The sequence below is a fragment of the Alligator sinensis genome, unplaced genomic scaffold (genome assembly GCF_000455745.1).
Source record: "Alligator sinensis unplaced genomic scaffold, ASM45574v1 scaffold370_1, whole genome shotgun sequence".
Classification (NCBI taxonomy): domain Eukaryota; kingdom Metazoa; phylum Chordata; order Crocodylia; family Alligatoridae; genus Alligator; species Alligator sinensis.
In genome coordinates this window covers 2,033,817-2,059,701 of record NW_005842128.1, presented here as the reverse complement: position 1 = coordinate 2,059,701, position 25,885 = coordinate 2,033,817, and the positions used below count along the sequence as shown (strand labels likewise).

The 25,885-nt window shown below is 40.2% G+C and overlaps 1 protein-coding gene across 1 annotated transcript in view; it reads left to right on the top strand.

Annotated features, from left to right (window-relative positions):
* The first annotated feature begins 17,577 nt into the window (after positions 1 to 17,577).
* The window catches only part of ADARB2 (adenosine deaminase, RNA specific B2 (inactive)), a 478,856-nt gene continuing 470,548 nt past the window's right edge, over positions 17,578 to 25,885 (top strand). The window contains exon 1 of the mRNA XM_025205749.1: positions 17,578 to 17,946. Coding sequence (XP_025061534.1) covers positions 17,847 to 17,946 — 100 coding nt within the window. The 5' untranslated portion in view covers positions 17,578 to 17,846. The remainder of the gene's footprint in view (positions 17,947 to 25,885) is intronic.

The following is a 25,885-nucleotide window of genomic DNA, read 5'->3' as shown; positions in this document are numbered from 1 at the left end:
GCGGTTCTTCATGCCACCGCACTTGGAAATTAAAATTAAAAATCAATGGATGCTTTTTAGTTTTCTTTCTTTCTATGAATTTTAAGAGGAAAAATTTACATCAGGAAAATGTTCTGTATAAACTGTATATATCAAAAGGTCACTTATATTCATATTTATTGCAAGATCCTATGTAATACTGCTTTGAATCCAACAATATTTAATGTGAGCTTTTCTGGATTTCAACATCTGTGATTTTTTTTCCTTCAAAAAATAATCTCCTTTGGCTCACCCATATGCTTCTAGGGGGAGGAAACATGAATATTTTCAATAAAACAGTTTCTAGCATAATCTTTAGCAGACTGGTTCACATGTTTAGTATTATTTTTAATGATAGCTTTATTTTAATGATAACCCTCTTAATTCCTAGCTAAATGGAGTGTTGATATTTTCACTGGTATCTTGTCCACTTGGGAGGTGGTCACTGACACTATAGATCAACTGTTAACAGCGAGAATTGTATTGTAATGCAGAACAAATGAGGGTTGAATACATGCCCTCCTTGTATTCAGCAAGGCACCGCTGCCACTTACAATTACAAAGGACAAGAGCTAGAGACACTTCAGCAGCGGGAAAGCATGACCTGAGAGCCGCAGCTCATTTCGCACTGCACTTATTCAATACAACACTGCCCTATAATTTCCTATAGCATTGTTATCTGTTAGCCGTTTACACAGTCACACCTTCATTATGTTCCCAGTTGCCAGCATCGTCGGCTTGTCACATCTATTGATTGCACTCAAGCTGCAATTTACATGGATTGCTTGTGACTGTCCTCAGCAAAACTGATATCCCTTCAAACGAGTTGGCAGCTTTCTACCATGTACCTCTGAGGAACAACAAACTGCCCTGTGCAAACCAACATGATCACCATCAACAAGTATGCCATTCATTGTCAAAATCCAGATTTCTCCTTGTTCATGCAGAACATCAAGGCATCAGTCTCCTCCCCTTGCTTAGTATATTAATTGTGAACTTACTCAAGGCCACAAAAGGTCAAGGAGGATACCAGGTTTGTGGTCTGTAGCCTTCCTACCTGCCATCAGCAGTGATGTGATGAACTCATTCAAATAGCCCAAATTCAATGCAGATTATGCACTTGTACAAGAGAGAGATGCCAGACACTGAATGGGAGCTGTATTTAATATGATTATTACTAATAGTAATATTATCATCAGCAGTATTATTATTGTTATCGTTAACTCTATCATGCAGGTACCTAAAAGCCTTGCTCAAGGATCAGGGACAACTTATGGGAAGAATTTTCTATGCAGATAACTGAGAGATAATGCCTGTCCTAACAAGCTAATTTGGATGCAGTCAGACAATTCTGCTTGCCCCTAATATAGCTTGAAAGAATTCACTATTTAAGTGTGCATCGTTTATTTTATGTCTGCCGCTGTGGCATGCAATAGTTAGGGGGTTCAGGAGAGGAAGAGACCCAAGGAACATCAGAAAAAATAGTCCCTGATGAATCACAACATGTATTGTGTCATGTGTTATATTTCCCTACCATAACAAAGTGGACTATAACACTATGAGGCAGACACAGTACAGGTTATGCATCTAAGGGTCTCTTACATTATAGCTAACTGTTATGCTAATAAACCCTTGGTGCGCATGTGATAAAGATACTGTTAAATGTCTGGGGCATGATGCATGTTTTGATTCTGAAATAGTCATGCTGTGTGTGTGTGTCTTATCTGTCTGTCTGTCTGTCTGTCTAGTAGACATGTAGATATGTTACAGGAAGCTGAAGAGAGATAATTCCCACCTCTGTTCATACTACACAGTTGTCTGACTGCATCCAAGTTAGCTCCTTAAGATAGGCATTGCCTCTCAGTTATCTGTATAGAAAATTCTTCCCACAAGTTGCCCCTGATCCTTGACTCCATAGCAAAACTCCCATTGTCTTCACTTGAATTGTGTCCACATATTGTAAGCAGTTCAGGCTTTGTACTTCAAGGACTGTTTAAGGGAATGCATTAACAAATGATGACAAGGTGGTCAAATGAGGATAGTAAGACATACTAATTGCAAGTGTGCTAGGAGAAATATAAATCAAGTGGCAGTTGTGTTGTTGTGTTTTGTTTTTTTTAAAGTTTAGCATTTTATTTGCACTTTCCCTTTCTCATACATATTTTCAATGAGGGTTTGGGGAAATTTCCAGGATAAGGAATCTGAGCATCTGACCCAGTGGTGGTAACCCAGCTGGATAAAAAATCCTCACCCTACTGCAGAGCAAGCAACTATTCAACCCTTTTCAAATCCTCTCTACAAGTACAGAGTGCAGATAAAAGCAGAACACAAAATGCTTCAGAAATGATCTTTGATGAAGTAAAGTCATGCATTGCTTTGCAAGGGAAGCAGAATTGATGCTTATTACTAACAAGTAAAAATGTTGAAATCTTTCCATGGGTGTAGTAAGAACAAAGAGAAGGAAGTAGATTAAGGTTAGCACGGTAAATTTTAAGATTTGAGATTACTGTTATGTAAATCCATCCTCATAATTTTATTTTAAATAGCACGGAGATAGGCCTGACAAGTCTCCGTCCCTTTCTTTCAATGTATTACGTTGATTAATACACTGAACCCATTCATTCCATCTGTGTTTTGTTTTCCGCTTTTCTTCATGCTGTCAGGCAGCACTCTGGGGATATGACATCAATGGTGGTGAAAATCAGGGCTGGCAGAAAGGGAGCTTGATCGTGATAAAATTTAGCTCAGGGTGAGTTTTGTTGTGTTCAGTGAGAAGAACAGTTCCTGAGACCTAACCACTCCCTAACCACCCTCCTCCCCCCTTTTCTGTAGAACTGAATTAGTTGACTTCTCCAAAAGAGCAAATATATTCCACTGTTGTTAAAATAATTATTATTTACTTCTGGGATCACATTTATAAACATAATAAAGGTTATTTTAAATGTGAATTATAATAATGTATGTTTTTGATCACCGTGGATAATATGACACCAGTTTCATGCACAAACATATACATGCTTTTGGTGAAGTATACTTCCATTCTTACTCAGAAGGTCAGGAAAGTCATAAAATACAACCTGGACACTTGCCTTTCACTGTTCATGCAATATAAAACAGCACCGTGCTGCTTTAAAAATTTACAGCTAAGGTCAAGGCTAAAGGAATCAAATAAGCCCATGCAAGTAGTAGAGTACAAAGGTTTATGATGAGAAGTCAGCTGTATGACATTTGTACTGTATAATGCCAGCAGTCTAAACATGGGCTAGCCTGTTGCCCTCTTGGAGAACTATGTAGCTGATGCTGCCCATTGCTTCCTGAACTTTGATGGTTTCTAAGGCAGCTGGGGAAAAATAGTTCAAGTCACTTTGATCATAAGAAATATTTAATGAATATTCATATGGCAATAGTGCGGTGCCCTTACACCGTGGCAAAGCTCTTGTTGACTTCAGTGTGGTTAGGATTGCACCCTGCATTAATGAACAGAGGCAGATGAAGAAAATACATAGAGAGAGACTTGCTAATAATTTTTAAAGCTCTGCTGGACTTTGGATCAGGCCCTCAGTACGGCTTCATACTGACAGCTGTTTCCTATCCAAATTGTCCTCCAGATGCCAGGACACCAGGTTATTTTTATGGCATGATTGAGGATGCATCTTGTATAATACTATCCTTAATTATGATTTTCAGTTTTTGTAGGTTTTACCTAAAAGTTTTTTATGTGAGTTATTTAAATCCAAGAACAATGGTGAAGATAAAAGAGCAGAAAAGCTTTCTTGTGCTATTTCAGTGTTTGCTGAAACTAATAATTCAGTGTCATATGTGATGATGTAGTGAGTCAGCAAACATGAAATATCTCTAGGGATCCCTTTGTTCTGCTATTTTTTTCACCCAGTGCTACTGGTTGTCAACAGGAAAACATAAAATACATGTTCAGATTCTAAATAAGGCATCTTCATATACGATACTCATACATCTTTTTGCTGAAAAACTGGTGAAAAGTAAGTTGAGCATTGATGTGGAATTTACTTGTTTTAAGGGCTTTAGCAGGACTCCTGGGTATCTATAAAAAGAATGCTAATGAAATTGATTTGATACAAGGAAAAAAATGCCTGCAATTCCATCAACATTCAATATTTTTTTTGCTCACAAATGTTTATGGGAATTTTTTTCATTCTATCCATTGATTTCAGTTCACACCTCTTTTTTGTCTCTGTGCTGGTATGGATGGATGAAACATTTAGGCCAGTATTATTAACATTATACTGGTATAGAAAAGTAACAGACAGATAGATTCAGAGGGGTGCAATGGTGCAGTCATACCCTCCCTCCCCTCTTTGATTCTTGCTCCACCCAGACTTAAAAAACAACTATCTAATGCTAGTCATTTTTTTTATTATTTGTGCCTAGGTTGTTATGGGGTTTTTTAACTTAATGTGTAATCTAGCAAATTAATGCACATTCCAATAGTTATATTTGTTTTTTGCTTTGATCTTAAACTGAAAAATATAATGCTAGCCCACTAACATATTAGTAAAGCTTCTAGTTTAACTGGAGAAAAACGCATTGTGTTTTGTGTTATGTTGTGTTGTATGCAATGATGCACCATAGCATCTGCATTCCCTTTTTCAAAATCCTAGATTCGCTCATTCAGACAGACAGCAATAAACTCCTAAATCAGGGTTACATTACCCAGCTCATTGGAGAATTACCACAGGCAGAATCAGAAATAAAATGCTATAGGCATAGGATGCACAGGTTTAGGTTTTATGTGTCCACATACATCTGAGGTAGCTGTTAGCTAAAGGTAGACTGACTCTAATTACCTGCTCTATTGCTAAGGAACAAACTTTAACATTAGAGATATTTGAAGAATTTCCAATATTTGTATCTGACTCTGCTTCTGAGTCTTTCCCCCACACCTAAGCTTAGGGGAGTTTATATCTGAACATTTTATTCAAACTCATCTGTAGTGATAAACATCCTGCATCTAAAGAAAAGTTCATTATTTTAAGATAAATGTTTTCAGCTGAGCTAAACCTCTTTCTAATCATTGAAAAAAGTTTTACACCACGTTGCTAACTACCAAACCACTATAAAACAAGTGCATTGGTAACCGGTAGTTGATGGATTGGAAGTTGTCATCATCTTGGTGTAAAACTTTTTCAGTGCTTTGGCACAATGGCAGTTTAAGGGCTGAATAGTGATTCACTGGATCAACCTCAAGTGAAAAGCCTATATATCAATGAGGGAGGCAAGGTGAAGGGGTGAGAGGGATGGGACACAGAAACCTTAAACCCAGGTTCTCCATAGCCTCACACACAAGTTGAGGGAGAGGTGTCTTCTGCAAGCTGTATGAAATGTGATGGATTCTTTAGCTGTGCTTCTGGCCCTCCCACATTTCCCTTCTGTGGAAATGGAAAATAACATTTCCACTGAGATGTTGTCAGTGTCCTTTAGAAGACTTTCTTGGGGAAGCTGAAAATTAATTCTAAACCTTCAGCTTGATTATTGAGTTTTGGCTAAGGTTATGGTGTTTGGTGTCACCCAGCATTTTCAGATGATCTACTCTATCTCACTGGCTTTTGGAGAAGATATGCAAATGGATGATATGCTCTTATAAATGCATGGAGAAAATAGCTTTTTTTGTTGATAACAATTTAGATGAAGATGTGGAAAGCATGCTGGCCAAGTTTGCAGATGATACTAAGTTATGGGAAAAGCAGTCATGCTTGGGGATAGGATACGGATCCAAACAGACCTGAACAAGCTGGAAAAATTGGCAAAGAGGAACCAGATGCAGTTCAATAAGGATAAATGGAGAGTGCTCCATCTGAAGCAGAGACATGAATATAGGTTAGGAGGAGATGTCCTGGCAGCGTGATGGCTGAAAGAGACCTCAGGGTTACGGCTGATCACAGGATGAACATGAGCCGCCCATGCAATGCTGTAGTCAACAGAGCTAATAGCATACTGGAATGCATTAGTCGATGCATCGTGAAAAAGGCTAAGGAAGTGGATACTTCCTCTCTACCCATTGTTGGTGAGACCCCAGCTGGAGTGCTGTGTCCAATTCTGGGTGCCATGCTTCAAAAACGATATGGGGAATCTTGAAAGGGTACAGAGGAGGACCACAAGAACGATTAAGGGCCTGGAGGACAAACCATATGAGGAAAGACTAGGGGATCTGGGACTGTTCAGCCTAGGGAGAAAAAGACTGAGGAGGGACCTTGTGGCCACCTGTAAGTATGTAAGGGGTGAATATCAGGAGCTGGGAGAAAAACTGTTCGCTAGGGCACCCCAGGAGAAGACAAGGAGCAATGGCCATAAAATGTCAGAGGATGGTTTCAGACTGGATGTAAGAAAGAACTTCTTTACAGTAAGGGTGGCCAGAATCTGCAATAGACTTCCCAAGGAGATGGTGCAGTCCTCAACCTTGGATGTCTTCAAGGGGAGACTGGACAGACACCTTGCTAGGATCATTTGATCTCAGCAGTATTCCTGCCTAGAGCAGGGGGGGTTGGACTTGATGATCTTTCAAGGTCCCTTCCAGCCCTTAATTTCTATGATTCTATGACAATTCTGAGCCTCTGATACTGCAGGAATCTTGCTGGCTGTCTCTGGACCCCAGATAAAATGGAATACATTTATGAGTGGTTTAGCTCCTAAGAGACTCCAAAGTGTGTTTATTAAGTCATAGCAGCTACTTTGCTAAGTGTTTTGTTGCTCAGGGTTAGGCAGGGATTCTGTTAACCCTTGTGACAGGCTCATGACCACCAGATGGGCCCATGGGTGTGCCCAGCCACCTTGGGACACATTGTACCTGAGCCTATTTACTGCCACAACTTGTTGTTCACACTGATATACCTCTGGAAGTGGTGCTCAGTGTTCCTTTAGAAGTTCAGGGGCAAGACTATTGGTGCGTCTTCTGTGGGCTGGGCTCCTCCTCTCCAACACCTCCACCCCTTTTCTCTTGGGTGTTGCTATAGATTCTGGCAGTGCCCTGGCACGATGATGAGGCTTCTTCTCTTACACTGGGGCCTGGTGAGAAGAGATGCTGCAGGTTTCTTGCCGTTGTTCTGTAGGTTCCGAAAATCCCGACACAACCAATAACTTAACCTACATAGCTGAGACTGGGCACTGGGCAGAGCAATGTTGCTCCCTGCCGAGCAGTTCACCTCCAAGGGTGGGTTGATTAGGTGCCTGGTGCACACGTCACTCATCTACCTTCGGGCTCCATTCTCTTCCTGGGTGAGCCGGCTTTCTGGTATAGGTTCTTTACATCCACTGCTTGGCCAGGCAGCCACCACCTCATGGTGCTCTCTGCCATGGTTGTATGGGGCCGGCAGCTCTGCCAGTCCTCTGTTGGTGCACTCTGAGCTCATGGACTCTGTAGCAGGGTTTGTGGGGTCAGTGGGGCTCTGCACTGAGGTTACCTTTCATTTGGTGTCTCCAAGGCCCACTGGGCTTCCCTCTCCCAGCCCCACCTGACCTGTGGGTTTCCATGTAGTCCTCGGTCTATGGTGGTGAATGGGATCACATCTGTGCTGAGCTTCTCATCAGCTGTTGAGCAGGCTGACATCCAATTGGGTCCTCTGGGCTCCTTGGCCAAAGGAACCTTCCATGGTTTGCCCAGGTCTTTTGGCCCTGGGGAATGCAGCCGGCTGCCAGCTTGCTGTTGGGTTTTTGTCCAGATTTTCCCCAGCCACCTCTGCCACAGAACACATGCATGCTGCTTTCCCAAGCATGCCAGTTCTCAGGGGAAGTGCTAGGTCTCTTCCAGCAGCTGAGAGAGCATCTGGCTCCATTGCCCAGATGTGTCCTCTGCTTGCTTCTGTCTCTGGGCCTGTTTTAGGCACGTGGCCTCTGAACCCTTGGCCAAATCGGTGGACTGCGGCACCAAGGTAAGTCAGAAAGGGGCCTGTCACAAACCTCCTGATCAGAGTGCCTTTGGGGAAACAACATAATGATTTGGGATGGCATCAGTAGGCAAATGACAAGTAGCTCCAGCCTCTCTGGCTTCCTGATGCCTAGCTCAGATCAGGATTTGGATAAGGGAAAATGAACCGCAGTTCAGCCCAAACAAAATTCAGGTGACTCTGATGTGGGAGGGGATGGGAACCAAAATCAAAGGAGTGCTAAATCTGTTCTGTTTGACCATGTTATTGATGGGGTGCATTTGTTCCATGTTCAAGACAATGTACAGAATCAGCTTTTTAACGCTCAGTGGCTCCTGGATTCTCAGTGGTATTAGTGAATTAACTGCAATTACTTGTCACTGGGCACACCTACATGAGACATTTACTGCGAAGTTGCCTAATTAGCTCTGTTGTAAAACGTCAGCATCTACACATGAGGTGCTATTAGGACAGAGTAAGCTAATTAACTCCACTGTAGGGTAGTACTGCCAGACACAACTACGATCCTACGGCAGAGTTATTTATTGTGCCTCAACGTGCATACAGACACTGCTGGGGCTGACTGGGGCATGAGGCTGCTACAGTGTGGAGCCTGCCTGCTGGCTAGCCCCATACTAAAATACCCTTGTGCCCCAGCCAGCCCCTCCACAGCTCATTGAGCCAGGTTGGAGCAGCCCCAGACTGGCAGGCTGACTACTTAGGTCCCCTGCCAAACCCCAGCTCAATGTGCTGCAGCCCTGGGCACACATGCAAACAGCATGCCTGGGAGCCATAAACTCTGGTGCAGTTTATTCAGGCACACTATTTGCACATGTAGATATGCCCACTGCTATTTCTTTGTATTGTAGCAGTACCTAGGAACCTCCAATAGCAATGGGACTCCATTGTGCGAAATCTTAAACCTATACATAGGAAGACATGGCTCTATCCCCAAAGAATTCATAGTATGAAGAGGTAAGGTTTGAAGAAAGCAAGTATTATCCCCACGTACAGAGAGGGAACTGGGGCACAGAGAGACTTCAGTGACATGCCTGAGCTCAAACAGGCCAGATTGTGGACATTTCTGCAATTACAGCCCACTAGATTGGATTACTGCTATTTATTTTACAATGAGCATGCCGCCTAACATGATCTGCACACTGCAACAAGGAAAGAATCCATCTACCTGTTGGTGCGAGAACCAGAAGTATATAACACCAGCTCTCCAAATATGCCTTTAGTTTCCTGTTTCCTTCTAGATGCCTTTGCTAAATTAAACTTGACATTGTTTGTATTCTTGCTGCCTGTGATGCTACCTTTCTCCTCGTGAACTGAGAAGAAAATGGTACCAGCTCGATAGCTGGATTATAGTGAGAGAGGATTTTCACACGGTCATCCTCACTTTCTCAGTTTCCTTCGTCTGAACCCAGTGACCAAAACAGTCCAAATGACTAGAGATCAAGTCAGCCACAACTGTTGGCTTGCACTTGCTTAATATTCCTGTTACAAGGAACTGAGTAACCAAGCTATGTGGAAAGCTATATTTTCCCAGTCAGAAGAATTAGTGTTTGTAATGTTCAGTCTGATCTGGTACAGTACATTTCATATGCAGAAAGAAGAGATGGATATCTCTCCAGCACTTAAAAGCTACCCTCAGTCTGGTTTGGCCTGCAGTCCATTGCAGTTGTCCATGTGTGGCTGTCACCATACTAAAGTGAGCACTGGGAGCCATATAGGTAATAATTTTATGAAGCATCGGAGACCAGAAGTAGGGATCCATCTTCAAGAGATGTGTCTGACTTTGGACCACAGGTGCTATGTACCTCCTTATCTACCATGGCACTTGAGGGCAGCAGGGACATCATTAGTCTTCAGAGCAGCAGCTAAGATCAGGTGGGAAGGCATTTTTGATTGCAAGCTTTTGGCTCTGGCATGCAGTTCTTTCATAGCTTAGTCAGACATGTAGTGTCTTGGTTTTTGCCATTAATTATTATTATTGCCTGAATGTGGATGGTTATGTGGGCTGAATACATTCTTGAATGGGTATTTTTTTTAATTAAAAAATGAATAAATAAAGTAGATGATAGTGTTTGTGTTTAGTCAGATAGTCAGTGGGCAAGTATCTGTGTCATCCATTAACTTTATAACAACCCTATATCAATCAATGAATAAAACAAAGCACATTTATATAATAAATCATCTGCCAAATGGAAACAGCTTAGATTTACCCATGGCTTCTCTTTCAGTACAATCCTTGTGCAAACTGAAAACATACTTATCAGTTGGTCCAGTTTGGTAAACAAGGGAAGAATATTCTTCTAGGAAATGTATACTAGAAACAAACAACAGTCCCATTTTACAATAACAGGATAATGCTTCCTTGGTACTTCCTTAATGATAGGTCATATTTACAGTTTTTCTATTGATTAGAGCTTCATCACGCAGAGATATGACCACAGGTTGCACATGTCTGGAGCACTGTGCTCACGTGGCGCTCATTGCAGTCCCTGGGTCTTGATCATACAATAGAAGTGCCATTGTGTCACACAGAGGGCCCAATGTTTAAAAGTTTCTGCGGCACATGAAATTGGTTACACACATGCTTTGTATGCACACGTACATACGGCTGAATGCTTGTTGCAAGCTATATGAATCTGATTTTTTGTTCCTAAGATTCTTATTTGAAATAAGTTGGCAGAAGGCTAACACAACATTTTATTACGCCATTGAATATTATAGCAGTCTCATGAATTGGCTTGCAAATCTACTATGAGGTTTAATGCAGCTTTATATGTTTTGCTCATATTATCCTTTATCATATTTCAATATTGATCACTAATAATGTAGAGTGACAGGTGCTGGAAGTTTGAGGAAATCATTTATGATATTGAATGTAGGCAATACTCATCTGTGCTGATTTAAACTTTGAAAAAGCATATCCTTGTTCTATAACAAATACCCCAAATACTAAACTGTTACACTACTTATACTACTAAGTGAAGTGCCGTGTTGTTATTACAACTTTGTTACTCCTACAGTAGTATATCACTACAAAATGTGTTTATTGCTTGGGAGTTTAATGAAATATTTCTGAAAAAAATTGTAGATCGTCATTAAATGGATTAGCAGCATTAGGTTTTGAAGATGGTAGAATCTGTCAGCACTTGCTTTCCCAGGCATCTTCTGTTTTGGGTGTCTTCCTTGTCAGGTAGCCAGATGAGGTATTAAAAGTTGAGACAACTAAAAGGAGTGGGTGATTCCTGCACCCACTATCCCCAAACTTAAATCTACAGGAGATATAGACAAAAAAGTCGAGGATAGAGATGGGATTAAAATCAAAGATGCTTCACCCCTTCTCAGTTTTTTATTGTAACCTCCAAGACCATCTTTTGTCTCACTAGTAAATGCTTTAATGAAATAGCTATCATTTATATGTACCACTGCCCTCTACTGGATGCAGTTATAAATTCTTGACTGTGTGTCCCAGGCTAATAAAGAGTCGTCTTTACTTCCATTCATAAGGAGCTATCTTGGCTTCTGACTGCCTGCTTATGTGGCACAGATAACTGGAGCTAGGAGAGTAAATCCCAATGTAGTGTCTTTTGGAGGCTTAAAAAAGAAAACAATTATTAGAAGTGCTTCCATGTTCATGAATTTATAGATTACATAAAAATAAAATAAAATGGGGCTGATCTTGCCCTTTTCACTGAAAAAATATCAAAGCCTTTGGAAGTCAATGTATATATTATTGTGTTCTCTTCTACATGTGGGTAACGGAGGCACAGATGGGAAACTGATTTGTTGAGGTCACACAGCAGATCCATGGCAAAGCTGAGGTCAACTGACTTCTAGTTTCAACTGTTTACAGTACTGCCTCCCCCTTGTACATAATCATAACAATGGCTCTTTTAAAAAGTAGGGTAAAATAGGGTCTACCCATTCAGCCTAGAGCCCCCCGCAATGTTGTTAAAGATTCCAAACATCCCAAAATGTAGAAGCATTTGAATCTGGGGCTGTCGGTATGCTGTGACAAAGATGAGACAGAGTAGGAACTGGCTTTCTAGTGAAGAATTGGTTATGCCCCTATCGAGGTTCAGAGATACAGAGATACGGTGGTAACAAATGCTAAGAAAGATTTCTGAAGCATCACCAACTGCTGCTGTTGCTACTCTGTTATGGTCATTTTTACTGTTCACATTGGCATTTGCGAAAATAAATGCAGATAATCTTAATGATGATTTCTAATCCTTGGGAGCTAGGCACTTTCCCATTAAGGCCTGCACAGGTTTTTAAACATTATCTTGTTGTCATCAGGAGGATCTGACTAAGCTATTTCCCAGGCCCGCTGTATGCTGCGATGAACCCATTTTTGTATACGGTTTAAGAAAACCCAGAGAAGAAGCCAAGACACCAGTATGTGAAGGAGGGGGAGCTTACTAGGGGAGTTAAAACTAATCTGCTTTTGTTCCCCATGGCGAGAGCAGCTGCATGTGTCGTATCCCCTGAGTTTTGTTCCCTTGCAGGTTAATGAAGGGTCAAAATCCTTTTAACACAACCTCAACCTCTCGGAATCAAGCAGAGCCCAGATGATCTAATAATACTATTTAATGTGCAAGAACCTACAAATCATCATAATATGGGGACTTGCTTTGCTTGCAAGGAGGTATTGGTATATAGAGCAATGGCAAATTTTAAACATTAAATAGGAATCCCCCCCCCCCCTTCTTTTCTCTCTCTCTCTCTCTCACAACCTTTGGTGCTCAGTCCCAAAGCTAAAGTGGCTTTCACTGCAAACAGCAACCCTGTGACAGGCTTTTTAGATACTTGTAAGTAGGGCAAGAGTGGATTAGTGCAGGCATTTTGCGGCAGAAGGCTCTGGAGTCTCACCTGCACAGCCTCAGGATTGTATTTGTGTCCTGCTTCAATGCCCTTGAGCATCTTTTATCTTCCAAATTCTGCGGACCTGATTCTTCTCTCCACCAACACAAGCTGGAGGGAGCAAATGTGCTCAGAAATAGGGTGAAGAGCCTGCAAAAGAGGCAAGACCACCTCTGTTGCATATTACTTTTGCTCCCCGGGTGCCCACAGAGCCCTTCTCCTGCTCTGAAAGGGACTCATTAGGAAGCTAGCATTCTCCATGGCTTGCTGCTCTCAGAAACATGCATATCTCTAGGAAAGAGCTAAGCCAGCAGCGCTGAATTCCCACTCTGTGTCTGTACCTCCACATTCAAGTTAAGCAATTTGTACAGACTAGTCAATAGTGCTCCACAGTTTCTAAAAGAGGGAGAGGAGCAAGGGCACTTCAGAGAAGCCTGACGTTCCCTGGGAAGCAGTGCTTCATTTCTGTGGAGAGTTCAGGGGATGCCTGGTCTAGAGGTCGTGCCCCAGCGGCTTCTGAAAGCCATTTTCCACTGAGGGGAACAATCATTAGAAACTCTGCAACAATCACTAGGCTGAGTTTGTTTGGGTCCTTGTTATTTCCTATACTGAGAAAAATTGTCTGTCCAGTAATGGGATGTAGGCTCTGATAGTCACGTGGTATATGGGCTGCTATTGTGGTAGGTCACAAAAGAAGTGTCAGTCCTTCAGATAGCATGGACATAAGCCTGGTAGGAATCTCTTACACATCAAACAACCCCAGACCTAGCTAATTCTTCAGAATTAAACGAATGCAGTGCAAGCTGCTGGGAAGCAGTGGCTGCACCCATAGAAAGCTGTTTGAGGTGGTAAATTAGGCGCAGCTTCCTAAAGATCATTGCCTTTAGCACTAGATAGTGCAGTCTAAAATTGCCCAGCTTGCAGGTAATGAAGGAAGGATCACTGTGGCTGGAGTCTCATAGAACAGTTTAAGAAAAAAAGCCTATTTGCTAGACCAAAATGACATAGGGTATTTTTGGTAATTATCTATACAGCTTTCCTTCATTTTATGATGTACACGCATTCTTGGAAAATGGCGCATAACTTGAATTCACATAAAGAGAACCCACTTTACAATGTAACAAATAGGGATAAGTTCCAAGACCTTGACTGGACTCCCCACCCCAGACCCATTTCTACCACCATTACAAGACATTTTTGGTACTCATCAACAGCAGACAGTACACGCAAGCAGAGGGGACGTTGGGGGGGTATGGGGGGGGGACGGGCCCCCCCCCCCCCCCCCCCCCGAGATTGGCCAACACCACCGGCTCCTCAGGCGGTCACCACTTGCCATCCCTCCCCCTTGCCGCTAGCTTCTGCGGGCAGTTGCCAATTGCTGCTGCTGCATTCTGCGGCAGTCACCGATTGCCACTCACTGCTGCTGGCTTCTGTGGGTGGTCACTGATCGCCAATCCCATCCCCCTCCCCTACCCCCTGCTGAAGCTGCCGCCAGCTTCTGTGGGTAGTCGCTGATTGCCGCTTGCAACCCCCTCCCTCCCCGCCAGCACCATCGCCAGCTTCTGCAGGTGGTCGCCACTCACCACCTCACCGCCAATGCTACCAGCCACAAATTGTGTCCCCTCAGTCACGGGAGGCACCAGTCATTCATGGACATAAGCACAGGGCAGTATCATAATGGGGATGGCAACTATAGGAGCACGTGTCGCAGACAACAAGCGAGGAGCACAGATCCACTCAGGAAACTATATTTTGGTGCACGTCACTCCCACGATGCACCACACAGAGCAGCTGACTGTGGGCTTCCACCATACCAATCATATAAGTGTGAATTTACTTTGCATATAACAATTTTTTGGTATAAAAACGGGCATTGCATAGAGTAAATTTGCACATACAGAGCCTGCATAAAGCGAGGGAAACCGGTATTTGGGCAAGCCTGCAGACTCTGCTGATTATTAGTCCATAGTTTAGGGAGAAGTTGTAGTAGTTGTCACATTCACTTTTCTCTAACTAACATTGCCTCAGTTTCCTTTTTCTAATTTGACCTTAAGCCCCTTGTCTTTCTCGCAGTGCTTGAAATGAGTTAGGATAGGTGTCTTCTGCCTCAGGTGAGAGGGAGACCAGAGCAGTCCAAGTACTTACTGTCTTGATTCCCCTTAGAAGTTTTGTGTGCAATTTAAATAAGAGTTTGGACACAGGATTGAGCTAGTAGAGAAGATGACGCTGTTTGCTCTCCCAGGAGAGGGATGAACATAGCAAATTTAAGGAATCCTGTCACCCTTGGCCAGTTGTGCAACATTTTGTGCTTGATGATGTCAAAAGCAGTTGTCTGACTGTAAGGGGTTAGTCCTGACCTTCACTACTGACCTGGGCTATAAGAGGGTTCTTCATCTGTATAACGTGAGCTGCCTCACTGTCATGAACTGCCCTGAAGCTTTCCTGGGAGGAAACTGTATCATCAGCAGAGCTCAGGTGTTGTTGAAGTTGGCTTGTTCTTGCTTTTTTGATAACCTTGCTTGGAAATGAAAGTATTTCATGAGATTGTTAGCACCAAGTGATGTTTTTTTGAGAGTGGGCCAGACTGTCACATTTTTCATATTGGTTTGGTGGAATGCCCTCTTTGGGGACTGGCAATGCCACAAAGACAACCGATCCCATAACATTTCAAAACTCCACTTCCAATCTTCTTAGCAATTAAAATACAATAACATTTTGGAACAATAAAAGAACACTTGAAGTTTAAATTCTGTACTAGAAATTGGTGAATGTTCAGGCATTACCATATAACGGTGATCTTGCGAGGTCCTTTCCAGCCCCTTACCATCTATAAATCTTTTTGTTTTTAAATGACACATGATTCTCTTTTAGAGTTTATAACCTGTTCGTGCATAGATACAGGATGCCAATTTTTTCCAAGATGGTTTCTAAGTTTGATTACTTACTACTGCAGCCGAATTTGGACTTGTAAGCCAGAGTTATTCTTTGGCATCGCTGTTTCACAATAAAGTGCAAATTGCAGATGAGGTAAACATTGCTTAGGCTTGGAATAGCCAGAAGAGAAAGTCAAAGACAAAAATGCAGGAGGATGGAATAGTCTCTCTGGTTGCCCCCCATGCATATCAACTCATATGCCTCCGGAGCCAGAAAATGGTGGGGGGAAAATCCCTTTAGGGATTTGTTTATTTGAGCTCTCTAGCAGGTCAAACATTTCACTGCTCCTACATGATGATGGGCATGTACAAGTGATTCGGAAAGCATACAATATTCTGCAAAGGGATGTATGTATATACACAGATCCTGTTTCCATACAGGGGCAGATAACATTTCTTTGACTTTAAGCTGCTGTTGGTCTAAATTCAGACTTGTGGTTTGTTTTGCTCTGAGAGGATTGGGGCTTTCTTTTATAAAGTCATCCGGGCAGGTGCTGCCTTCTCTGTGTCTTGTGCAGTGTTGATTATTTTGGCAATGTCTAAAATACTTTTGTATCCAGAATGCAGTACTCAACATTACAAAGCTTGTTTTTCCTGATGTGCATGAGGTCACACGTTAGTCATATTAAGACATTTATATATGATTTATAGGATTCTTTATCATTTTCAAGGAAAACATTATTTTTACTCCTTTTTTGTATTTAATTAAATGAAAATCAAAGTAGGGTACAGGTCAGTGTACCCACACAGTTTCTGGAACCAAAATCATTTGAACATATATGGTTTCCAATCACTGGAAAAGTTAGTATAAGTACTTCACAGCAGGGGATGTAGCCTACATGCAGATGAGAGGAAGTTTTAAATTAAAAGGGCCCAATATGGCTTATTACACTTGTACTTCTATGGCTTATTACAAATGGAGCAGACACTAATGATGATATTAATTATTTAGTATATTTTTTCTTGATTTTTTTTTTCTCTTCTGGGATAGCAGCTGAGGGGTCCAGATGCATATTCTAAATTTGGAGGAGAACTAAGAAGGCCCAGAAAGGGAGCAGGGGCTCCTTGTTCATTCAGTCAGTACCCTGTCTGCTGTATAACTTTTATTTTCTTCATAGGAAGGCAAGGTTTTACATTCAAGCTTTTTCCCAAGAATGTGCTTGCCATCTTTTTCTCTCTCCCTATAAGCTTTGCCACACAGTTTCCTAAAAGAAACGTCGTGTTGTAATATGTTTGAAATAAATCTGAGTCCCGACACACACATCTTTTTGTGAACCCTTTGCCTGAAGAACAACTAGAGATTCACTGGGAAATGTTAAGCTTGGCTTCTTGCATAAGGTTGTGGGTTCAGCATTGCTTCAATAGTAACCCACACCATTCCCCTTGAAACAATAAGCAGTGCAATAAATGAACTAGTAATAACTATTCGGTTGGGGAAAACAGAGCATTTCTGTGCGTCTGGAAGCACAATGCTTAGTGTCCATATGGTCTAAAGCAAAAAATAAAAGAGGCTTGAAATCCCTTTTGTAGCATCCCTTCTTGTAAGCTGCCCCTTAGGCTTCTCCCAGATAAACTGGCAGTATGTTTTTATTCCCTACAGTGCAGTTCTCCCTGCCTTTCTATCAGGTCCTAGGCATATCCGTCAGCCCAAATGGGAGCTGAGTTTGCAAGCTGACAGGGGATGGAGAGGGCTGGTGGTGCTGATGTCAGAGCCAGGAGACAGTTGTGATTGGACCTAATTAGACTTTGCAGCAGCAAATAGACAAGCTCCCTGCATGATTGGCTTCAAAGTGGCTGGTGCCAAACAACTAGCAGAGGTGCAAAAAGTAGAAGCAGTGCATTTACAGCCCTGATAAAGGAAGGCAGCCTGAGTCAGAGCTCTTGAACAGCTTCAGTCTGTACCTTCCCACAGTTCTCACTACCAGCATGTAAGCATGCCAGCTCAGAAGACCAGACCCAGCAACCCAGCTACTGACAAACAATAATTAGAACAATAAAAAAAAAGCAGTACTAAAAAGTGAAGCCTACCCACAGATCTCGAAAGCAGCAACAAGAAAGAAAAAAGGTGACATTATACAAGACAGAAACCCCCCTGTGCTTCCCTGTTTACCAAACTACAGTCATGACATCCGTTCTGGGGAACAACAGAGCTTCTGGAGGTCCAGGTAGTCAACTCAAATGCAAGTCCAAGAGGAGGAGGAGGAGGAGATCAAAGAGGAAAGGTAAGATATGCTCTCCTTCTCCCTTTCTTTTCTCTCATTCTCTCCCTTCCTCTTGCTCTGTCTTTCTCTCTCGCTCTCACTCTGTCTCTGGGCTGCTGCTGCTTTTGTTGTCTATTTGTTTTGAAGATGTGCACTTTTGGCAGCCTCTGGGATGCTGTCTCCACAGACTGGTGGGTACCGGGAGTGTGAATTACCTTGTAATTCCTTGTAGGCTTGTTTAACAAAGAGGGTCTTGTAATTGCTGCATGCAAGGGAATGCCTGAAAAAAAGGAGGGACTGTTATTTGTTAAAGGAAAGGGGAAATGTTTGGTTTCCTTCTTTCTTTGTACTGGTCGGAATTGGTTTAATTATCCAGGTACTGCAGTACAACTCTACAGTCCATCGCCACTGCTTCCTTTGACCCTGTCAGAGGTAACATTATCACATGATTCTTCATGAAATAATACAGTGAGCTGTCCTAGATGGACAAAAAGGGCATAAAAGGAAGAGATACATTTGCCAGTTTTTGAAACTACAAATTGCCTTTAGATTCAGATGCTCATACCACTGACACTAGCTTTCTGTGAACATACAACACATTCTAATTTATCTTAATTTTGTCCTATAACCGTTTACAAGGAGACAGAACTGTCTAATATGTCTCATGTGCGTGTATCCTATGGAGCATAAATTAGTATCTGAAACAGGATAGAGGATCCATCATCTTGTTGGTAGTGAAACAAGCTAGAAATCAGGGTGATGAGAAAACTGTTTGCTGACAGGTTGCTACAGGCACACTGTCATTTTTTGCCTTGTTATTAATATTCAAAGAGTTTTGCTGTAATAAAGTTTGCAAATGCATTAAATTTGCTCCACTTCTACAAGTAAATCTTTATTATAGAAATAATAGATTTGTATTTTTGCTAATCCTAACCCCCACCCAAAAAAAGAATCACTCTACAGGATGTCATTGCAGGTTGTGAGTATGCTTAAGATTAAAGCTTTTCTCAAAGCTGTCCCCTTTTCCCATAAAGGATGAGACTACTGTCAGATTCTTGGTGCTGTGCCTGAACAGTTAAAGTTACTGTAGATACTGTACATACTTTGAAGTAAAATAAATTGTTGTAATAAGCAGAATGTCATAAACGCTTAACTGCAATTTATTAGTTTGCAAAGATGTTAACACCATGGTGTTTATAAGAGCGCTAAATTTCACCTAATCTGTAATTGTCATCATTACGCAGGCCTAGGATAAGTTTTTGTCACCTAGCTCATCAGCTCAAGATGATGTTTTCCAGCATTTGGGCATATTATTTCTTCTGATTCTGGAAATTAAACGTGCAGTTTGGAGGCCCTAAATGTCAATTATCCAAGTGTCATTTAATTAGTGTCTCATGTCAGAACCAGTGGGTGAAACAAAGGTTTCAGAACAGGCTTTCTAGGGCAACTTGAAATGAACTGGCTAAATACAAAAAGATGAAGTCTATGCAATTTAATTGTCATTATTTTATGTTTACCCTTTCATTGATAAACTCCAAAATTTCAGTAACTGAAGTAAAACTAACAAACCTGCAAATAAGAACACATTCTTGAAATGAGGGTTGGGGGCAGGAGGGGACACAGCGGTGTTCCTATGCCCTTGATTTATTTCCCCAAATCCTTAATGTTTTCTAACATCTGATACCAAAGGGACTTCTGGAGTTGTGCTTTTGTGCTGCATTACACAAGAAATGTTGTCTGAGGTACTTAGCTAGGGAAAAGCCCCAGACACAATTTATGTGGATTTGAAAGATTCTTGTGCTTTTACCTAAACCTTGCTGTACTGACTTTGTAATAAGTTACATATACTTAAGCAAAACTACTGTTTCAGGAAGTTAAACTTGGCTGCAGCTTTAGTTACCCTAAACTTGGCCAGAGAAATGAGTCAATAATTCATTTAAGTATGAAGGAAAGATTCCCATGTTTTGTTTGTTTTATAGGCAATCACACCTGTTAGTTTTACTTTATAAGACAATAAACAAAAGCAAGGATCTTTTTAATAAAATTGTATTTTCTGCAGTTTTGTAGGTAGCTTTGTGTTTTGTTAAAATAATATGGAAGGTGAATACCTTAGAAACACAGACCTTGCTAAATGCTAACTATTTGTGGAATACATGTCTGGGAGGTAAGGTGGAATTCCAAAACGGATTTTATTTATTGGTCCAATACTAGACTTACTTCATAAAGAGTTCGATTCCTGGTGTATATATGTTTGTAACTGGTTTAAAAATATTTTAACTGGCTCATGTCTCTATTACAAGGGACAAGGGACAGATACATTGATAATACTATTTTCCCCTCATAGGCTTATAAATACATACATACATACATATCCATATATGAATATACATTAGCAGTGAAGGCTATAATATAAGATCTATCTAAAATTAAACCTGTTGGATTTTATTATTTTAGGTATTTACCTGCTATCCTGGTCACCTATTTCTACTAAGACCTGTTAAACAAATTCTGTTACAAAGGTGTTGTGTTAAAAGTTAAGTACAAGAAAAATGTTTCTCAACTCCATAAATTAATGCATTTTCCATAAATAAATCTGAGTTCCAATGTTTTGCAGATAATGTACAGTATGTGATTTATTTTAATCAATTGAGAAAACCTTTATAGAGGATTACATGAAAAAGTATGCACTTAACTGTTCTCCAGTGTGTATTTTAGTCTTTACAGAAAGCATATTTTAGTGTTTTAAAGGGAAAAAACAAGTGTGTATATCCATCCATATGTGTGTCTGTGTGTGTAGAAACACAAATTTACACAAAGGAACATTTGTTCAATGCTAAATCTTAATTGAGTATTAATCACTATCAGAAAATGAAACATATACAAAGACAGTCTTCAAAGGACCATTTTATTAGATTATTTCTACAAATACATCTATTATACTGATATTCTATGTGTTTACATGCCAGGTGTTTACATGCCAGGTGATTAAGTTGTATTGCTTTATAAAACACCTTTATGCTTCCTGGTATGCCTTGGAGCATAAGCAGATATTACTCCATATTTGATCCCATTATTTTCCTCCTTCCTATCTACTTTCCAGTTTTCTGTTCATTTTCCTATACTGTCAATGAGAATTTTTGGCTTGTTTGTTTACAATTCTTTGCTCTGTTTTTCATTTCATTTACCCAGGCGCCCTGTTTCAGGAGTTTCCTCAGAGGCACTTGCAATGGGGAAAGCAAACTCCATCCGGTAACTAGCTACATTTCCATGTTTATTTAGGATAAAACAAAATGGAAAGGACATACTGTAAGAAGGAGAGGCTGCATTTCTCTATATGCAGACCAGAGAGTAGAGAGTGTAACTCTAATGTACAGCACAAATTCAAATATATTTCAGAGATACTGTTCAGTTATTACCTTACATTTTCTTTATTTTTATGTTTATAGTGGATGTGTCTTGGGGTTTAATAAGACCCTGCTATTAGTGGTATCACTAACTGTCCATGCAGTGCACATCACGCTGCAAACGTATTTACACAGAGATTTCATTTAGTTTTACACTACTTGCAGAAAGTGCATTAAGAGGCTAAAATATTTTGTTATCCGCAGTTATTTTGTAAGCTATTTATAGGTAGGAATATTTGCACTTGTTTAGAAAATGATGGCTTTAACACCTAATGGTAAGTAAAAGACCTAATTTCTCAAAGAGCAGATGTAAAATAAATACAGATGTTTGCCAGAAAAGCAGCACATTCTTGTTGGTGGTTCTGTGGCAGTTTTCATTTTTATTTATCTAGTTTTTAATATATGTGTGTGGCATGTCCCAACTAGAAAATTTTGTTTAGCGTATTAGATAAATCCATTTTAATGTTCAGTGGTTTTATCATGAATTTACTGGGCTTGAGGTGTGTTTTCCAAGTTGTTTTGTTTTCCAAAGGTAGGCGTGTGTCTGAAATATAATCGATTCCAAATAGCTTATTGACAGAATTCTCTCCAGTGCCCTGAACGTATTTTGTGTAGAAACAGAAAGGGAAATAAGGACCTCCTTAAAAAAAAAATGTTTTTAAAAAGAAGAACAAAGTTTGTTTTCAGATGAAAACGTTTAAAAGTAGACTAAAGTTACAATATACAATACAATATACAATAAGAAGAGAGTTACAATATTCTGAACATACTGATAGGGCCACCCTTTCAGAAGCCCCTGGGAGGGGGAGCGTAAATCAGGTATTAATGCAAATTCAGATGCTTCAATAGAGAGAGCGAGGGACCTGTGCTTGCTACAGATACTCTGGGACAAGAAATACAAGTTGACAAAATAAACCAAGTAAGTGCAGCAGATGGGTGAGAGAGGCAAGATTATTGTGAAATGAAATTCCATGAAAAATTAATGAAATAGAAAGATTGTGCTAAGGATGGAGGGAGGAAACCAGCTTTGGCACTTCATCACCCTGCAATGCCAAAGTAATAAATGAGCATGTTTCATCTTGGCTAGGTTCAGGGACACAACTCCTTCCCACGACAGTATTGTGTCGTGCTTCAAGATGTGCTCTGCTTATCTCATTTCCTGACAGCTCAAGAGGAAGGGCCTGGATTTGGTGATAAAATTAAATTGATTAAACCTTTATCCATCATCTAATTTTGAACCTTTTTTTCCTTTCTTTCTTTTCTTTTCTTTTTTTTTTTTTTACTCTTACCTCCAATTTCTAGCGATCCGTGTAATGACAGCAATTTGAGATAGCATCAAGGGCATTAGCTACGATGGCTGAACTTAAATTTAGAATAAAAATATGGGATTCATAAGTCCATATCTAAATAGTGAGGGATTAGGTTATAGCACAGTTGTCTCTTCCTAGCAACAGCACGTAAGTGTGTGTCCAATACAACAGCACGTTTTACTATGAAAGAGAGCAAAATATTTTGACTATACCTCAAAATATTATTTATGTACGGGAAAAAAAAACGTTATAGAGACTATTTATTTTTCTATCTTGTACATGGGAGATCCTTATATATCACCATCTCTACTTTTTGGGCTATTAGGAATTAAGTCAGCATTTTGCTTTCTCATATGGTTATTGTGAGTCTTTTAAAAACACTTGCAAAGTATCGCAACAAAGAGAAATGACAGTGTAGTGCTTAAAATGTGTCATTTCTCTTTGCGAGTAGAACAGGTGAATTCTCCCACAAGGCTCTCTGCCACGAAGCTCACTAGCTCCAGTTTGTTAAACGAGATTAATGGAGTTTTAAAAACACTTACGACAGCCCTTTCCAAAGTGATAGTGATACAAATTGGAAACACTGCACTAAAAATTAAAGGTCACATGAAATTGCCTAATGAAATATCAAAGCCACTAAAGGACTGTACAAACTGTTGTCTTAGCTTTACTTCCATTGAGGTCTGGGATATTAAAAGAAAAAGTGAAAGACTGGAATACCTGATATGTGCTAATTGGACTACTTTGAAATACTCTTGTCCAATATTGTATAGGTTTTGTGAGTAGTAATGAACCTAAATTGATTCCAGCATTTACAGCTAACTAGCTCTACAACCTTCCAGGCAGTTTACAGATTTTTTTTTTTCTTGTAAACTATTAGTTATCCTGATAAAAAAAAAAAAGCTGATATGCATCAATGGATACATCATTTTAAAGGGATTGATGTTTTCTATGTAAAACAGCTTGATTTCCCTTTAAATTGCAAATGTTCCAATAGTAAATAAAGTACTTATATTTCTTTTTCTCTGTCAGATCTGTACTCCCTCTTGTCTCACTATTAAGCATTGCGGGCAACCTAGCAGACTTTGCAAAAGCATATTGTGGTAGTAAATGTACTAAAATAGCGCTTTGGAAGTCAGCTTGTGAACAATATAACTCAAAGTAACCACATATAATACCTTTAACATCAAATGTTGCCCTATGGTTTCGTTTTCTTAATATCTCTTATTTACAAGGTGATTTTTTTTCCTGTTGTTGTGCAGTGAGAAAATATGTACCTTTTATTTAAAGTAGTAGACCACTTGACTGTGCTATGAGTAGACTGGGTGAGGAAAGCAAGTAGAATGCATGAGCCCATAAGAAAGAGGATGTAAAACACTGAAAATCTAAATGCCATTTTATATATGAAAGGCATCCTCAGCTGGACTAGTGTCTTTAATCATTCTGTGTTAAAAATACATAGCAGAAGTGTGTGGGGGATGGGTGCAGGGAGGGAGGAAGGGCAGGTTTCAGAGACCCAAGACAAAAAGGATTTGAGATTTTAGAAGACTTTCACTTGGGTAGACATTGAAAATATTGGAACTGTTCATTTTGGGGAGAGAACGGAAAAGGCAACATGGCCAAAGTGTGTGGGGTAACGAATGCCAGTAGAGTAGCCATGCTTGTAGTAAAGGAACAGCAGGATCTTCACTGAAAGTGAAATTCCACTGGTAAAACGGAAATATGCTTTTATGCAACCCACAATTAACCTGTGGAACTCACCGCCTCAAGATGTCACTGAAATACGAGCTTTAAGATTTTCTTTAAAGAAAATCCTGTGAGTAGATAATGTGCTTGATCCTGCTTTGTTGACTTCAGTGGCTGCAGGTTCAGGCAAAATAATTTGCCACTTTTTGTAATTTGAGATTTAAAGCCTCATGTTTCAGTGCACAATAGGAGTTAGGAAGAGATTTGCCTTGTATGCAGAGTATTACATAACTACTCACTATGAGTTTCCTTGCACCTTATTCCGGTATTCTGGCCATTGCCTGATCTACTAGTCTACTAGAGGAAGGCAATTCCTATATTCTTGTGTTTCTGGTTAAATTAAAACAGCATGAAGACAACTATATAGTATTTTCCTCAAGAAAATTATCATATTTCCTCTGGCTACACTGTAGTCTCTAAGTTCTTTTTTTTCCTTTGCATGTTATATGTGAACATATGCTAAAACTGAAACCGAGTCCTGTCTTATTTTGTTGCTGTGGAAGAACTAAAATACCAGCCGTTAAAATAACTAGAAATAACATTTATTTAAAATGAAACCTATGAACAGATAATGACTTACTAAGCACAGTCAAACCAGTGATAAAAATGACTCGCCAGATGTGGCACTTTCAACCTGGGTATTACACACTAGTGAGCTCCTCTTGCAGTTGTTAAATAGTCCTTAGTTGTGCATGTGGTCCCATTGAATTCTGAGGACTGGCTGTCATCTTTTGCATACAATTTTGGATATATGCCACTTGCAAATAGTGTTATAAAATCCCCATGATACACTTTATTTTTCCTTTTATGGGATTCAGTAAGGATGGACATCTAGATATCAGTCTGAAAGCTGCAGAAAAATGTGTGATTTTTTTTCTCCCCCTCCCATCTTGAGGTAGTCTTTGTTCTCTGTAACAGAAACTGTGTTCAGAATTATTAGTGGAGTCAGCTCTCCCAAACTGCTAATGAAAGAGCAGCGTGAAGAGTCAAAGCTATTGAAGGTGTGTGAGAAAAGAGTTGAATGTGACAGACTTTATAGCTCCATCCCTGTAGAAAGTGATTTTCATGCAACTGATTTTGCATAAATGCCTGGCTCTTACCTTTTCCTGCTGTGAAATGGCTGTTTATTCCCTAAATGGTGGGATTTAACAAATATCAAAGCATGGCTATCAAGTCAGCACTAATAGCATATTACCTCTTGTTCAGGACCCTAAAACGTCATCCCTACTTACACTGGAATTTCATGGGAATGTGCTGGTTAGCATGACTTAGTTGCCACGGTGGCAAAATTGTGCCGTGTGTGTGTGTGTGTGTGTGTAAATGGACCTCAGCTGCTCTGAATCTATAGTTATAGCTAAATCTATAAGTATCATAAACAGTGTTATATTAAGCACTCATTCTTAAATATGATCTCTTTTCTAAGTTTGTGATTTTTTGTGTTATATGTGGCAATTTAGACAAAGTTCAAATACATACATATATGTGTGTATGAGAAAGAGG